Source organism: Cyanistes caeruleus, chromosome 5 (genome assembly GCF_971803275.1).
Source record: "Cyanistes caeruleus chromosome 5, bCyaCae1.hap1.1, whole genome shotgun sequence".
NCBI classification, from domain to species: Eukaryota; Metazoa; Chordata; class Aves; order Passeriformes; family Paridae; genus Cyanistes; species Cyanistes caeruleus.
Window position 1 is genome coordinate 32,774,579 of NC_141705.1, and position 17,663 is coordinate 32,792,241.

The 17,663-nt window shown below is 37.4% G+C and overlaps 1 protein-coding gene across 50 annotated transcripts in view; it reads right to left on the bottom strand.

The window, feature by feature from the left end:
* Nucleotides 1-17,663, bottom strand: part of TENM3 (teneurin transmembrane protein 3) — an 843,796-nt gene that overhangs the window by 70,732 nt on the left and 755,401 nt on the right. For all 50 annotated transcript variants that reach the window (XM_086889918.1, XM_086889906.1, XM_086889899.1 and 47 more), the window contains 5 exons: nt 14,745-14,955; nt 14,109-14,210; nt 13,769-13,963; nt 12,228-12,428; nt 9,120-9,305 (listed from right to left, as the gene is read on the bottom strand). In XM_086889918.1, coding sequence (XP_086746044.1) covers nt 9,120-9,305; nt 12,228-12,428; nt 13,769-13,963; nt 14,109-14,210; nt 14,745-14,955 — 895 coding nt within the window. The remainder of the gene's footprint in view (nt 1-9,119; nt 9,306-12,227; nt 12,429-13,768; nt 13,964-14,108; nt 14,211-14,744; nt 14,956-17,663) is intronic.

Consider the following 17,663-nt stretch of genomic DNA (forward strand, 5'->3'; position numbering starts at 1 on the left):
TTACCAGTAACTAAAGCATAAAAACATCAGAGTGAGAAATCTCCATTCACTTGGCTATAAGCACCTATGATGTGATTCTCTGGAATACTTAGAATTATATAGCATTTCATACACAAACCAGCATTTTAAGCAATTCATACATGTGCAAATCTTGCTCTCAGAAAGTGAAGAACAGCAAGACAGCACTTTTTTAAAGTCTCTATTTGTGAGCAACTAACAGAAAATACATGTTAGAATCAAGGGTGGAATCCAGATCTTCAAAATCATCCTTAACCAGTTCATCCTGTGCACCAGTCTCTTCTTTTGAACATTACTTTTTACTCCCTGTGCAGCCAAGCAGTAGCAGGGGATGAAACACACACTTTATCAGTGGTTTTACAGGCACTTGCCAGTGGAAGAGAAAACTTACTGCAATCTTTAGGGAGAATACAATTTGTAAACAAGTTTTGGTGCTTGTTTTGGGGGAACTAGTACAAAACCCAGAGCTGACAGCTCTGATCTGACTTCTCTAATCTACTCAAGACTCAGTTCATGGTGGCCTAATCCTCCTGACATGGCTACCAGATCACCCTTATTTCCTCTCATTTACACCCAGCTACAGTTTATTTTGACATTTAAACCACCTTTTGAACATAAAACCATAAATAACCCTTGTAATATTTAAATCTAGCATATCTTATCCTTCCCACAGCAGACCTAGGGAATAGCACACTGATTCCTTTAGGTGACTGTTTCCCTCCCAAAAAATGACTAAAAAAAGCATGCATCCATATGCAAATTTGGAGGAGCTCCATGCCTCTACCAAAAAAACCTCACAGAAGTCCAGAATTCACAAAATTTTAAAGCTACTCTTGTACCCTGTCTTCAGAAGGGTTTGCTCATGTCAAATTCAGCATCTCCTGTAGTGTTTCCTGCCTGGCAAACTGCTTCCTAACTTGGATTTGTGCAGCTGATTATTCTTAAGCACGGAAGACAGCATTTGTTGAATTGCACCTTATTTTTCTGCATAGTCTGTGCTATTTGTTAAAGTAATTTTAAATTCTTGTCCTGTCTTCCAAAGTGCTTGGGGGCAGCAGGCTTTGGTATCATTTGCAAATGCAATTCCTTCTATTCATCACTGAACAGTACTGAAAGCACATGTTCTTCCACTGTAAGCAGCTCATAGTCATCATCCATTCTCTGAGATTGTAAGAACCTTGTCTTAGACATACCATATGTTCAGAGCATTGCTGCCAATAGAGGAGGATTACAAACACTCTCCCCTTTTGATACTTTTTTACTCCTAAATTTCCCTTTGCCCTTCTTGTAGAGCACATGGATGGAATTATAGTTTCACACAATTTTATTTCTTTTCCTCCTTACACAGGCCAAAACACTGCTGTCACCCTGAACTCACACCTTCTTAATCATTCATGCATTTTAAATATTTGCAGAAAGACCTGACTTCACTGCAATTTATCCTTTGCCAAAATTGCAACCGTTCTTTGCAGCAATCATTTATGGGATTTATATACAAAGGCATGTAAGCATATTATCCTTTAGATTTTTTTGTTCTGGAGACCATCCAAATTTTACTGTAAAGTAGGATTTCTAATCATTATTACTGGAAAGCTACATGTGTATTAGAATAAAAGGTTCAGTTACTTTTAGAATGTAGTAGGCAGGAAATTTGTGACTACTGGTAAGATCATGAGCAGTGTTGTTTCCTATTTAATATTAGTTTAGTTGGAAGAGGATTTAGAAGAAAGGGAATATGCCATTAAGGAGTTAAAACTATCCCAACGTGTACAGGCTGAAAAAATTCAAATGCCCATTTGAATCAACAAACTTGTGAAGACCTGCCTTTACATACAGGTAAAAACCTGACACATTGAGAACTGCATGAAAGATAAATTTAGTTTGAAAACACATTAGGGCATGGATCAGGATGGAAAGCATTTTTGTTTCCATCTTTCTCCCTGACTGAAAGTATTTATGGAATGTGGTTTGACCAGCATGCAACAATACAATGTACAAAAGCACTTACTCTCTGACCACTTCAGCTCAAACAAGCTGCAAAACACAACACGGCTTTAAAATTCTTCACTCAGAGGATTCTGATGCTTTCTGAAAATGTGCCTAACTTGAACTTCACATGTGGTCCTCATTTAAATGCAAATTAACCAATTAGCAATTTAAAGTATGCTAACAGTTAATTTGTATTTGAGATACTTGGTCTTGAAATGTGTTAAGGCCTGACCAATAACTCACTTTTTTTCACAGAACCAAAAATGTGTGCTCTATCTTAAATTCACCTGGTAATTGAGTATTTTTATGGTTACCAAATGTACAAATATTTGACATATTCAAAGCTTGGCCTGGCAAATTAATAACATGCCCCTCAGGCACAGGAAATATAAAACTGCAATTTGTTTCAAGTTTCATTAAATCATATGAAGCTGTGATTATCAGTCTTCTGGATGCCAAAAAGTCATCATTTCTTCCTCGTAGGCTTTTTGCTTTGAGGGTATAGGTATAAATATTGTTGTAAAATTCCAGCTACAAAGCAGTCAGGTGTTTTAAAATTAGGATTTCACTCACAATACTGTGGTGAACTAATTGATACAGGATATACTAAGTTTTGAATAATTGATTGATTTTATCTGATAAAAACTGTTTGAATGTCAAAGGTCATACCTTCATTCAGATATAATCTTATTTTTAAGATGAAACTTGTATTCGGGTATGATTCCACGAACCCATAACTAAAGGAAAACATAAATTTAGGAATTTTGATAATTAGAGAATATATTCATACAGAAGTAATTATGAAAATCTGAGGGACAAAAATTTTCAAAAGAATCTTAAAATTTATGAAAAATTCCTGTGCATGCATTAAGGCACAATAAATAAGTGACACATTAAACCTCTCTGAAATGTGAATATTGTCAGAAATTTAAACTTCCGAGAAAAGTGAGCCATGCTTGGCAATCAGCATCAGCACTGAAATGACAGTGGGCATCATAATACTGGTTATCTGTACTGTTAATGTGCAAACACAGAGGAAATAGATCAAGCCCTCAAACTGGTTTGTGATTTACTCTGTCAAGCCCACGTGTCAAAAATGTATAGTGTAATGATATACAGCCATATCAAGTTTTCTATAAGCATTTAGTTTAATTAACTGAAGGAACACATTTGTCTTTACTTGCTCTCTGATCTTATAGAGAGATAAAGTGTCATTTCCCTGCAGTCATATTTGAAATCTGTAGTATAAGGAGCCCTAAGCTAAACACGTGCTGAAGAGAACAGGTGCAGGCCATGCAACTTCTTGGAGGAGATTCTGCCTCAGCATTCCTCAACACTTTCTGTACTTCTGTGCTTATGCTGATCTGATCATGGTCACATGGAAAACCAGCACACTGATGCCTTTGTGCTTGTCCCCAGTCAGAAAACCATTTTAATCAGTCACCAGAACAGTCTGTGCTAACAGAAACACTTATGGGAAAGTGCTCTAGACTTATTTTTTTTCATAATTCTGCATATCTAAACCAGATGACATTCCTGATTTTCTGGCTAAAATAAATGCAACTAGAAATTCCTTGCTGAGGAAAACTTAGTTTTTTGGTTTGATTGATTTGAATGTCATGCTACTGTATTTCATGCAAAGAAAAAGGCTGAAATAAATAATTTGCTGTTCCTTGTTATTTTTTTTTCTCAACTGAATTTTAGGGGAAATTCTTAGAAAATAAACCAGTTATATCCCAGTTTTCATTGGGATATAAACATAAGCTGCACACTTCTCAGTGAACCACCACTGGCTTTGATTTTCAGTTCTGCATACCAGGTAAAGCAGCCTCATGTGGCACTCAAAAGTAGCATGGAAGTGCTATGATGCTAACTTTAGCCCTCCTGAGGGATTAATATGAATGCTTAATGGCATTAATCCACATTTAGCTCATTTATGTTTAACGATATGCTTTCCATGCATACATATACAAATATTAATTTTGGATTGAAAGATAATCATTCAACATGATAACAATTAAACAGCTGTAACCTGTCTTGTGTTAAGTAATGGAGCTGCAGGCAAGCTTTATAAACAGATGGTCTTACCCACCCATGCTTAATGTTAAAGACTTTTAAAAAAGAGGTGTTGACAATTCTGAACAAGAAGGCATAGTTTTAATGCAAATTGGCAAATTTGCAATTTAGATTATGCAAAAACTAATTTAGTCTATAGAAAAAAATTAGGCTGCATTGTAAAAGTGAGTTGTTACATAGCTCATCGATATAGCAGGTTCCCCACCAACATAATTATTTACTAATTTCATTCAGCTAACAGAGTTTAATGGAAAAGCAGCTGGAAAAGTATTCATATTTATGGGCTTCCTATGACAGTTACCTAATATAGTCATGGTACATGACAGTTATATCACAAAAAATAATAGACTTTCTGAAATAATATCTGTTCCAATCCCACAAAACAACTACTCAGACAGGAGAGGGTCACTGAAGTCATTGCAAGCCGGGACAGAAAGGAAACCAAAACATACTTTATCACAATTCTGTTAGGAAAACTTAATTACAGAGCAAATTTTCATCCAGGCTATCACCTGGGCACCAACTGTGCATCTGCTGTCTTGTATCCCATTGAGATGCAGGTTGAGCTTCAAGAAATAATATATGGATGCTCACCTCAGACCCATGAATGCCACTTGCAGACCAAATAAACAACTAACAGGTGATTTTCCACAGCTCTGCAGTGAACTGTTGATTTAACCTGTTCTCATGGGGATACAGGAAATTGTAAGACGTTACATTAAAACATTTCGGCAGTGACTGCTGTGACAGGACAAGAGGTAACAGTTTTAAAGTAAAAGAGGGTAGATTCAAGCTAGACTTAAGGAAGAAGTTTTGTTCAATGAGGTGGTGAAACACTAGAACAAGTTGTCCATAGAGGTGGTGAATGCCCTAGAAACATTCAAGGCCAGGTTAGATAAGACTCTCAGCAAATGAGGCTCTCAGCAAATCTAGTTGAAGATGATGCTGCTTACTGCAGAGGGGCTTGACATCTAAAGGTTGCTTCCAACCCAAACTATTCCATGATCCTATGATCAACTACAGTACTCCAGAGTGAAGAGATTATAAGCAACTTAGGTGCCTTAAATTATTTAGTTCTTGAAACATACATTGACTATATTTAGTTCAAACCTCTAAGATGCTCAATAATAGTACCAAGTTTTGAGTTCTGCTAATTCCTATTAGAGTCATTCATCAAAATGCTGAGTATGTACTTATCTCTGAACATCTTTGATATAAATATGTGGAAGTATGCATTCAGAGCAAAGGCAGTGGCTCACAAGCGTGGCTGACATCAGGTGTGGAATGGAAGTTGCAGTACCCTGTGCCAAAGAGCCATAATGGAACAGTGGATATCAATCTTGTCCACCTTACTATACACATTACCTCAAACAAATAGACCTCCCCTCCTCCCTGCCTTATTTAGTCTACTCTGTTCTCTATCAAATCAAAGTATATAAAATACATATGTATATTATTTCTCCAATCCAGTCTTGTCATCTTCAGCCTTAGGGAAACCCTGATATTTGACCCAGATAAGCAGATGTCTGAATTTTTTTCTGAACAAAAAAAGCATAAACCTTTGCAATCACCTACAATTTTTCTTCCCAATATCTTGAAGTATTGAAATAATTAAAAAAAAAAACCAACCAATGAAATAGGTATCTGACTTAGAGTAATTAGAGTTTCCTCTGACTAAATTCTATTTAAATATTTTGAAGTATAAGTAAAAATTGGCATAACTCAAGAAGCAATCTAAGATTTAAATGATATCAGAGAGAAATAAAACTAAGGACCTACCTTGTTTTAATAAGGAGACAGGTTTGGTTTTTGCCTTCGTTCTATGTTTTAACACATGTCAACTTACAATAAAAACAGTGGGCTAATTGAAAATGAGACTGGACAGATAGTGATCATTTAAGAATACATAAAAACTGTTAGCTGAGGTGCAAAATGTTTTTTTGGTACCATTTTGAATGGCATTCATGCTTTACAAAAATACCATAAATTCTTTGATCAAATGAGTTATAGATTCAGATGATTCAGTATATATTCCAGTTAGTGCCTCTGTGAGTAATGCATACACATCTGCTCCGTTTTGCATATCCAGACAGAGATCTGGAGGTCTATTCCTTTCCCAGAAAGTGAGTAAAGTGAATTGCCCTTAAGATTTACAGTTTCTTTGGAATATTCCTTTCTCAAAGAAGCTGTTAATTTTGGCTGTTGCACTTCATAGGGCTTCCAGCTAATAGCTGCAACAAAGAAATACATTTGCATTTCTAAAATACTTCACAGTACTGAAGCTAAATGGTTAATGACTTTTAGAAATAAGAAGGGTTCAATTGTTTATTTTTAGACATAAAAAGGGAGAGTGAGTAGGAGTCTTTCATACACATAACACAAATTATGCAAATATTCTGCTACTAAGTAGAGAGTTGTAAATAGCATAAAATGCCTGGGTTACAAATGGAGGTTGACAATAAAAAATTGATTTGCACAGAGAAACATTCTGAAGTCCCTTGTGTTTTGAAATCTATTGCTCAGAAAGAGCTACTACCTACTGTAGGGTAGATGAGAGAAAAGTGAATTGACTCTTCCTCTGCCAAGCTAAGGAGGCAGGAATTTTTCCCCCACTATGTTGAAATATTGTTGGAAATGAGAAATAAAGTGACCTGGCTTCTCTGTAATGTGGGGCTCCTGAAGAAAACAGCTCTAAAATAATAAATGTAACAGCAGGCTAAAGCCTGCACCTCATTACTTGCTTTGGAGGCTGTAAGGGCAATATAAACAAATCAAACTATCTTTACAGCTGCAGCCACAAAGTAAACACCCATTTAACGAATAAACAGGTGGGAAGACAGACCTGCTTGCCCAGTGCTGAGGAAAAACTTGTTTGTGCTTAATATGTTGGAAAAATTGTTCAAGAGCAGTTCATCCGTGTATAACTACAACCCTTGAAATGCTGCCAAGGTCAGCGAGACCAACAGCAGAGTGATCTGCTGAGTAATTGCTCGTTGGCAAGTTAAAGCAGTCAAGGGAAAGGCTTTATACTACTTCTAAATATTTACTTTCTTTTATTGTTCAGAAAGCAGTTCTCTCTGCACCTCTCCACTCTCTTTGTCAGCATGTTTTCTGAAAGCTCCTCAAAAACGTTAACCCTATTGATTCTCCCTGCAATTCTGCACATGCATCTTGATTACCTCTCCCTCATAAGTTTGAGCAATTTCATTAGTAAATAACAAGAACCCCAAACCAACCAACCAACCAACCAACCAACCAACCAATCAACCAACCAAATACATTTTAAAAATCAATTGTGATTGCTGTAAAAAATAATTCTCAAGTCAATCTTATTACTTTCACACCTGGCTCCCTTCTAAAAAAGAAAACCTTGCCTCATCTTCTGGGCACAATGATGTGCGTATTAATTGATACAGCTGCAACAGGCCCTCATCTTCCCTGTCCTCAAAGCTCTTACCACTGCTTCTTGCAAGCACCAAGTACAGCACCATCACCTGCCCCTCAGCCAGGGCTGCAAAATACCTGAGAGCACAGCTTGGGTTTTGCTCTTTTCTATATACTCATGTCCTTGGTACAGCTTAGCTGTGCTAACACATTCAGAGCTAGAGCCCTGCCAAAACTTCCAAGAAAGTTAAAATTCTCCAGGCTCTTTTTAGCTTGTGGCAAAAGCAAATCATGCTACATTCATATCCATCAGCTCCACTGCAGTTAGACTTACTGTCCTATCCCGTTGCTTCAGCTTCATCACTTCTTTTAACCATCTCTCCATCTATCTAAACACAGAACTATGTGGGGTTTTTTTACTTACTGGACTTTTTTTATTATTCAGATTATCTATGATTTCCTCATCACTCAGTGCTATGTTTGCCTTTGTCTGACCTGTGGCTACCTCTTTTGTTGCCAATTCAATCCACCTTAAAGTGCTTAGCCATGATGCTTCTCATACTTGGGAGATGTGCCCCATAAATACTTCAGTCACATGGTTACTCCTGTCACAGCCTCTAATGAGCTTCATGCAATGCTCTCCACTCACCAAAGTACAAACCAATCATCTCTTACATGTTAGACCATTGCCAGCTCCTTTGCCTGTGCTTCCTACCTGTTGTCATGCAGAAGTTTTTCTGGGGTTCTGTTGAGATAAAAATTGTGTGGATAGGACTCTTCTCCACTGTTACAGACCTGCAGCATCTTGCAAAAAGGGGAATTAGCATGGAAGGGAATTTCTTAGCACTACAGCTCCATGTTTCCTTCGTCCACCTATTTACATCCATGATTTCTCATGCTAGCTCACTGTCAAAGCCTGTGTAGCAGAGAAGGATATTCTGCTCTGTATGGGACATATGGACTGTAATAACAAGATTAGAAAAGCTCCATTTGGATAATGGTATAGTAGCCTCCAAAGGTTTTCAGGCACTAGAACTAACTTGGTTACAGAAACACTGAAGTTGTAATAACGATGGCTTCTTCTCAACCAGCTGTAATTATCTGCTGTTACATTATTAATACATAAAAAATTTGATAGTATTCTAAAATAGAACATTATGTTGACAAGAAGATAATTTTGGGCAGTTAGATCACATTTATTACATGGTAGAAGTGACATTTTTATGTAGGCAAGTCACTTTTTAGTGCTTCATCTCCTTAAAAGAGAAAAAAAGAAAGAAAAACAATAGGAAGCTTCATTTCCAAAAGACATAAAGCTATCAGATAAAAATAGAAAAGCACAAATCAAATAGTATATTTACCGTTCAAAATAAAAGTTACCTCCCCCTCGGTGAAAGGTAGTTAAAGGGAAAAGATTGAAGAGGAAATTCTTCCACCTTCTTTTCATGGCAAACTAGGTATGAAGAACTGATGAACCATTACATAACCATTTCCTTTCTTAAAATACCAGCTCTTTTTCACAGACTGACACATGCAAATATTCTGCTCGAAGAAACATTCTTCAAAGCATTACACTTCTTATTCAGACGTGGCCAGCAGCGCCGGCTGTTTGAATTTTGCAGCGAGGACAGGGTAAAGCATAGGCAGCCTACCAATGGTACAGTGCTCTCCGTTCCATCCCTGGCTACATTCACACTTGCCGTCCTTACAGGTGCCGTGCTCGGCGCAGCGGGGGTGGCAGGCCCGCTGGTTGCAGGCTGCGCCCGTCCAGCCCTCCTCGCAGCGACACGTGCCGCCCATGCACACGCCGTGCGTGCCACAGTCCGCCGAACAGATTTCTGCGGAGAAAGGGAGGCGGCAAGAACAGGGGAGAGGGAGGGAATATGTTCGTTATAAGCGCTAAATTTTAATTCAACATGTGAAGAATAAGAAAGGCAAAATCTTTGAAAGTTAAATCAAAGGAATTTACTGTGGAAGACATTTTCAGGTAAGATTCAACAGAATAGAGAGCACAGAGCTTTATCTCTTTAGTAATGCTCTTTTAGTTGGCCAGCAGACTTTAGCGATGTTAAAGCGTTCACAGCTCTTTTGATAGATTGAAGTAATTTTCAAGCATGCTTCTTTGTGGTCACATATGTCTTAAGAGTAACCTTTTGTATCTTAGATTATATGGCACACAGACCTACCAGAAGTTCCACTGTACTCACAGTGACAAAATGTAACATGTACCTAGATCACTGTCTGTTGTGAATGAAAATCTAGTATGACGAAGTTCAAATTAGCAAGGTTTCCTCTCCATACTCTTCTCCCTGCTTTCTTTCAAAGTTAAAATGTGCCATTTCTGACACAGTTTTCATTACAAAGAATCAGCCCTAGTGAGACAAATTAGCACTATGCTGACACACTGACACATCTGTAAAGTATAAAAGATCATTTTACTCTTTTACTTTCAGTAAATTTGTATCAGTGACAGCTATGAACAGTCTGGTTTCAATAATACTTTGTTAAAAAAATAAATCAATATACAGCAATTTAACTTGTCATTTACATATAGTAACAGGATCTTGTATCTGATAGAATAATTGAAAAATATGTTAACAGCCAAAGGTAGTCAGAGGCCAAACAACACATATTAACTCTCAGCTAGTACAAGATGATAATTTACACTGCCAGATTTTGCATTTACCGTTCTGGTTCATTTATTCAGACTCCAGCAAACTTTACTTTTGCTAAGCACAAAACAGAAAAACAAAGAGATACAATACAGCCTGAGGGACTTGTTTAGTTCCTTGGCATACAGCTGGCTGTAGCCCTGTGTGGTTCATAGAAATGCTTTATTTAGGGTTTTGGTGGTTTTTTTTTTTTAAAAAAAGGCAGCAAGTAGTTCAGTAATAAAAGATCAAAATTATTTTTAACAGTGAAAGAAACTTGCATTCAATACAAGAAAGGTTTCCAGTTTCCTGATCAACTGTGTTTTTCTCCCTGCTGTCTCAAAGCACTGTAGAACATTAAACACAGTATCAAGGAGCTGTGACATTTCCCGTAAGAAACAGCCCAAAACCTTTATGGAGAAAGACAGCTGTAATTTCCTCCTCCTTTCCCCCTCACCAACTATACAGCATTTTATATCTACTTTGAATTAAATTTTTGATTAAAGGATGCAAGATGGTTTGATTAACTTCAGAGTCACAAAACATCACTGCAGCTCTGAGAAAGAAAGGTTTATTTCTCTTCAATCTAATCAATTTTTCATTAGGGTGAAGGTGTTTATCAGCTTTTACCACACTAGCTTTGAGCAAGGTGCGTCAATCTTTGTAATGAATTTATTAATTAGAGTTAATTTAATTGAAGTGGAATTGAAGGGCTAATTAACGGACAAACTGCTGATGAAGATAGAGGAAAGCTCTGCTGATTTCAAACCTATAAAACCCTCTGATGGAAATAACTCATTCTTTTCTTCATCTAACAGCTTAACAACATGTTTATGGGTAAGATTTACTTTTTTAGTGTACTTCTCTGAAGGTCATTTTGTACAGCTTCAGCAAATAATCTGGGTGCTCTTACAAACATTCTTCTGTGAGTATGACACACTTGAGATATTTGAGATCAGAAACATTTTATGTTATTTTAATGACAAATTATTCCATGAAACGTAAGTAAAAGATGGAACATAACTGGTCATTAAAAGAAGCATAGAGGATGTGTCAGTAAACAGGGGATCCATGTTTTGCCTGAAAACTAGACAGGGTCTAACACAAATAACCAGTTTTAGTGCTAGAAGCAGAAAAGGATTTTTCCTTCTGAACAAATTTCACAGAAGACAACATTTTCTTCTCTATGTCACTTTTCCTTACATGTTTGGAACTCTATCACTCTCGTATGCATAAACCATTATGAAGTATCACAGATCCTGGTCAGGAAGTACATTTGTTTTAAAAAGATGGTTCTTCATGAAAAAGTTATATTTATTCATAAGCTGGCACAAACCCAGCTAGCCCATGTGTTCAGTTTTCATTAACAAAATGTCTGAGTTCTTAGATGAACTGGTATACGCAAATACATGTCTCACAGTTAGACATGATTTCTTTTTTGATATGTGGCTACCAAAGATTCTAAAAACTCATATTTGTCAAAAAGCAGCTGTCATACTTTATAAATATTTAGATTCTGCTCTCTGCGCTAGTACCTCCAGTTTTCTCCTTTTGTTTCTAAGCTCAGATGATGGTTTTAATAAGCACAGTTCCATATTTCAAGAAATTCCTCTGCTTCTTCACTCCTACCAACTCCTTCTATCCTGGCAGCCTGCACCCTGCCTCAAAAGCTGTTTAAGACTCATTCTTGCTTTCCCTTTGCCTTCAAACTTGAAGGCTATCTGTTTTTCAGGAAAATTACCTCAAATTATCTGTGGAGATTCTTAAAATGTCAATGTCCCTGGCTTCACTAGTGTAATTTTAAGTTCCTAAGTAGATGTATTAGGAAATATCCATACCATGCAAAGAAACATTCTGAACTTGCTTGCGAAATACCTGAAGTTATTGATGAAGGATATTAGCTAAAAGATACAAACAAATACATAGATTTTCAAATCCCTTAAACTCATCAATTATTTTGAACCTTTGAATCAATTTACAGTTCATGCTGGAGTCAACTCAAAGTGATCAATCAGCTCAGCAGGTCAGGTCCTAACACAATAATGTCGTTAAAATGCTGCTATTCAAGACACCAGCATTTTATAAAATGTCAGTGCTTTTAACTCTTACCATTGGAGCAATCTGGACCTGTCCAGTTGGGATCACAGGTGCAGCTACCACTCTCTTGAAGGTAGGTGCCATGACCAGAGCACTGGTCAGAGCACATTGTCTTCAGGATTTCACAGTTGTTGCCACCCCAGCCCGGGTTGCAGTGGCACTCACCATGGATGCACACACCGTGGCTGGAGCAGGCTGGGTCCAAGCAATCCGCTGCAGGGAGATGAGAAACATCAGCTTAAACCTGTCAATCCTAACAACAGTAATCGACCCATAGGTGCTAACGGCACCTTTGGGCTTAATTCACATTTCAAGACTTTATGAAATAGGCAGCATTGTATCCACCTTGAAAGTAAACATTAGTAGGCTGAAGCTGAGAAGTTCACCTTTCTTTCATTGCAACAAATGAGGAAAAGATGGAATGGACTAAGATCTCTTTGTGCCAGCCTCCCTTCTCTGGCTACAAAGTAAATCACTCTCTGTCATCACTTCTTGCATAGCAGCAATTTTCCTTGCTACAACACCTCCTTTTCACATCACCTTCTGATCCTGTAAATTTTGTGCATGCACATAAATGACATCAAGACAATTACAAGTTACTGCTGAATCAATGGAGAATCTTTACAGGCTTGCTCATTTTTCTGAATTACAGCAAGATTGGCTTTGGGTCTTGTGCAACTCATCTTGACTCTGCCTAATCATAATGTAGTAAGTGTTGGATTCTCTGCAGCACTATTCCCTGGTACAACTGAACCAAACCACTGTTATATAGTTTTGACAGCTGTATAGGACCCCCAAATTGTTTCAGAAATGAACGAGTTGCATACTGTCTATCTGTCTTAATTCACTTGTGCTTTAGATGATGAGATTTAATTTAGCAATTTGACTCAATAAGATGTTACACTTGTAGGGTCAATGGTCTGAAAATTTAATTCCAGAGACTTAATTGCATTACTTCGTATGTGGAGATCAATAAAATCAATTTGTTTGGGGAAGAAAATAGCAGTTTTTACTCCCTAAAAAAAATAGAATGGAAAATGAACTGCATTTTGCAGCACACCAGAATAAATACTATTATGCACATCTCTGGAATACAAGAATAATGCATCATTTTCCCCCCTGATGCATTTGAAACAGCACTTTCCACAATCTGGTCAGTGGAAAAGACTACTAACAAATACATAAACAATAAATTAACAATTATTCTATACTTGGAAAATTCAGTAAGAATTCCTATATACGTGTTTCATGTGCTTTCTTCTTAGCTGACTTCAGCCAGACAAAACCCAAATATACTGGCAAGCAAAAAGATTACATGCATGATACTTGGAATTTTCCCACTGCTTACTTGAGAATAAATAGAGTTCAATAATTCTATAGAGTTCAGTGATACTAGTGATTCCAAAACTTGATTTGTAGTATTGTAAAATGATTTTTGAAGAAATGGGGTTAGTGCATAACATCTAAATCTAGAGAAATTCATAGAGCTGAATGAGCCAGCTGTTAACCTGACCGACAACAGCTGGTGCTGGCATAAATATTTACGCATTTACCTTCTTCACAGTTTTCTCCTTTGTACCCAGAGTTGCAGGCACAAGAGCCCATGATGCAAATGCCCCGTCCCCCACACTGGGGATCGATGCACTGACTCGTAGGCACGTCACACTCGGTGCCCTTCCAGCCACTGTAACACAGGCAGCGTCCTTTGGAGTACTGCCCATTGCCACTGCACAGCACCGGGCAGGCTGCTGTGAAACAGAACACAGCAGAACAATCAAAGTGAAGATCTTCCCCAAAGCTTTATAAAAAAGAACATCTGAGATGTTGCTCTTCTGTTGGATTTGTCTTCATGCTTGCTCAAACTGACTTGAGAAAAGCATTGGATTGATTTACCTCTCGAACAATCGGGGCCCAGAAACCCAGGAAAACAATGGCAGGATCCAGAAACACATTCACCATTACCATGGCAATTTCGGGGGCATTCCACCACAGACTCTAAAAGGAAAAAGAGAAGGATAATTCACAGGTGCCCGCTGCGTGAAGTACCTATCATTTGAGCCACTGCTAACTGACAGCTTGTTCTCCCCTGGAGAAGTGTTTACATTTGTTTTGTTTGAAGAGCACGAACAGCTGTGATTTCCTACTGCTGATGCCCCCAGTATCTTAGAACCATACATTCCAACAAAAAGGCTAAAATTATGAATGTAAAACTATATAAGCTCCATACTTAAAATCTAGTCCAGTGCCATTTAACAAATACTTCAAAACAGCATCCTCCTTTCAAGCACTGTTTCACCTGTATTCACCTGAAGTATTTATGCCTTACACCAAGAAATTAAAACCCTTAAGCCTTAGATCGAGAAACTGAAACATATACTCTGTTTTATTCTGAGTAGCAAAAGAAACACATAAACGGAAAACCTGCAAAAAACAAAGTCAGATCATTTAATTATGAAAACCTATCTATGAATTCCTAAAAAACCTGACCCCAAGCTAGCATTTTGTAAAAGCTTTAAAGATTATGCTTACCTATAATTATGGTATTAAAAGACACCTGCTCTGCATTTTTCCCATCATTATAAAAGGCCAGGTGCCAGATGCCAGAATCCAAATACTGGATAAAACCTGCCTCGTGGAGACTGACAGACCTCGCCTGCCGTCCTGCTCGCTCCGACTCCAGCAGGTTGCGTTGCTCCCTTGCAATCAGCCGGCTGCCATCCAGGAGCTCCACAAAGTCATACTGCAAAGAAGCACAGACGGGAGCTTGACAAGTCATGGGATGACCGTGGCACCACCCTGACAGTATGCTTATATTTAGACCAAGAGTTTTCTTTTGGAGCAGGGAAACAGCAGGAGCTGAAAACAATCCTTTCTAATTTCTTTGCTCTTTCCTAAGCATTCAAACAAAATTACCAACTAGTTCTCATGTTTATTAGAATGACTTTTTCAGTAGAAAGTGGCCAATGAACCCATCACATACCAGGCGAAGAAAATAGCAATTGAAATGAGACTGCAGTCATGACTGGCACCTTAATTACAGGTGAGATCTATTTTCAAACTGTGTTACATACATATGGGATAATAATAATATCCAATAATAAATAACCCAATAATCTACTTTTCTTCATTTAATTTCAGATGAAGGATTAACTGCTCAATCTCCTTTTTGTACAGTCTGGAATTCTGGAGGAAGGAGAGCAAGAGCTTTACTTCTTAACACAGATGCTCAAAACAGGTGATGGAAAATAGAAAACATTGCAACTATCAAAAATGACAAACTGACCAAGCCCTATGGTACTTCAGGTCAATGGACAGCACATACTGTATTTTAACAACTATCACAAGGCTTGGAAAAATGTAGCAGCATCTCAGCTTTTAAAATAAGCAAATTCACAACACAAGTTTTTATGCATGTTATGCATGTTTATGCACCTTAACTAGGGCTAACGGCACCTGGAGGGATAAAACTGCTCCAGGCTCTACACTGATTTTACACTATCTAGAGTCTGTTCTCATGGCTTGAAAGTTGTTTTCTGCATGTTGAACTTGTAAAGATCAATACGCATACAGCAAAATTAAACAGGTAGGAAAATTAAAGAGCATTTTTGCTTGTGGTAGAGGGTCTCTGCTTTTACTTAAGACTGTTCAAAGTTTCACTTCTACTGTGACACATGTTTATCATATGAAGTGAACTGTAGCCTATAAACCATCAATCTTTCCACATGCTGAAGATCTCGCTGAAATTAAATTACATCCAGGGCCTATTCAAGTAAAGGTCAGCATGTGGAACCACTGATTCACCTGAGCTGGAATAAAATCTGTTCCCAGGACCAGAGGATCAGTGATTTTACACCATGACTTGTGACCTTCAGAAAGTGCTCCTGGGACAAAAGAAAATGATAGCCTTTGTCCTGGAACAAGGGTTTAAGTTCTTATGTTTTCAACTTTAAATTGCATGCCAAAATTCACTGGTGCTCCTCCCCAGTAATCAGAATCATCTTCCCACCAGCCAGGATGTAAAGGACATGCATAGTTAATATGACTCTATCAATACCTGAGACACTTTTCCAGCTATGTCTGAATGAGCAGAATAGAACGTAACGTGATTAGGATGCGCAGAAGCCGGTACCTCAGCAGGTTTGTATGTGCTGCACCACATGGAAACGAATGCAATCGTTTTGGAAGAGCAATTATTCAAAACTGTTCAACACTCTCATTTGTCAGAGAATTAAATATTAATCTTATTTTGTGAGAGAGAGAAAAGCAATTTTGGCTTTTTCTTACTCCTACATCTCTGGTGGCTTTAATACTTTTAAAAAGGGAAGGCTCAGGGAGCTCTGAGTTTTAGCAGGTCATACATAGACATTAATTATGACTTAGTAATTTGTATATGGCAAGAGACCACTTTTGTAGAAGGACAATTTCAGGTTAAAATTGTATTTTTGATACAGGAACAAGTGGTTACACCATTTGACTGGCCACTAATGGCACAGTACAATTCACTATTTAGTATCTGTAATGTAATAAGGACATATGCTGTTATCAGAACACCATTTTAGACTACACTTAAAAAGCCATACAGAGGGGAATTTAAATTTCATTCTGTCCCCCAGCAAAAAACAATAATTGATTTTAACTAACCCTTTTAGAGGATGCTTTTTTATATTTGGGACATGGTAACAAAAACAGACTGGAAAAATCTTCATAAGCATGACCATACCAATTTTATTTTCCTCCTATGAGGATAAATTTCCTTTATATTGAGTCTAAATGTGATGATTTGTCCTACTATTCCATACAGTTCTGCTTTAAAACAAAGCCTCTTTTTTATTCTTAAAAGTCTCTTTAAATAAACATATTGATTCTCTGGGTGCAATGGAACTGACATTTTTAGAAAGTGTCACAAAGACTTTCAGGCTTGCATTGATTGGGTTTTGAATGGACAGCCACCGTCAATTATTTCTGGTTGATTTATTTATGATTCCCCAGAAAGAAAACTATGCATCTCAGATCAGTCTGTGACACACAAATAGTAGCTGTGTTTGAGATTAATTTTAGCACCTAAAAAGAATACAGCAAAGCAACCAAAAATTCTGTCCTGAATACATCAAACCATTTCCTACATGCTATATCCCTATTGTTTTGGATTATGGGACTGAACAAGAGTTAAATTTTCTGAATTCTGTTACTGTTTAATAATAGAATTCTAAGCAATTGATAGTAATAGTTTATATATAATTCATATATATATATATATATATATATATATATATAATTCATCCTATTACAAGACAAGGGTGCAAACTAAGACTTCTTGACATCTCTCCCAAGCTTATTTCTATCATACTTTTATTATGCGCCCTGCAATGGTAGGATAATTGGTACCAGAAGTTGTACAGTTAGAGACAGATATTGACTATAGTGTCCTCTTCATCGCTGTCACATTTT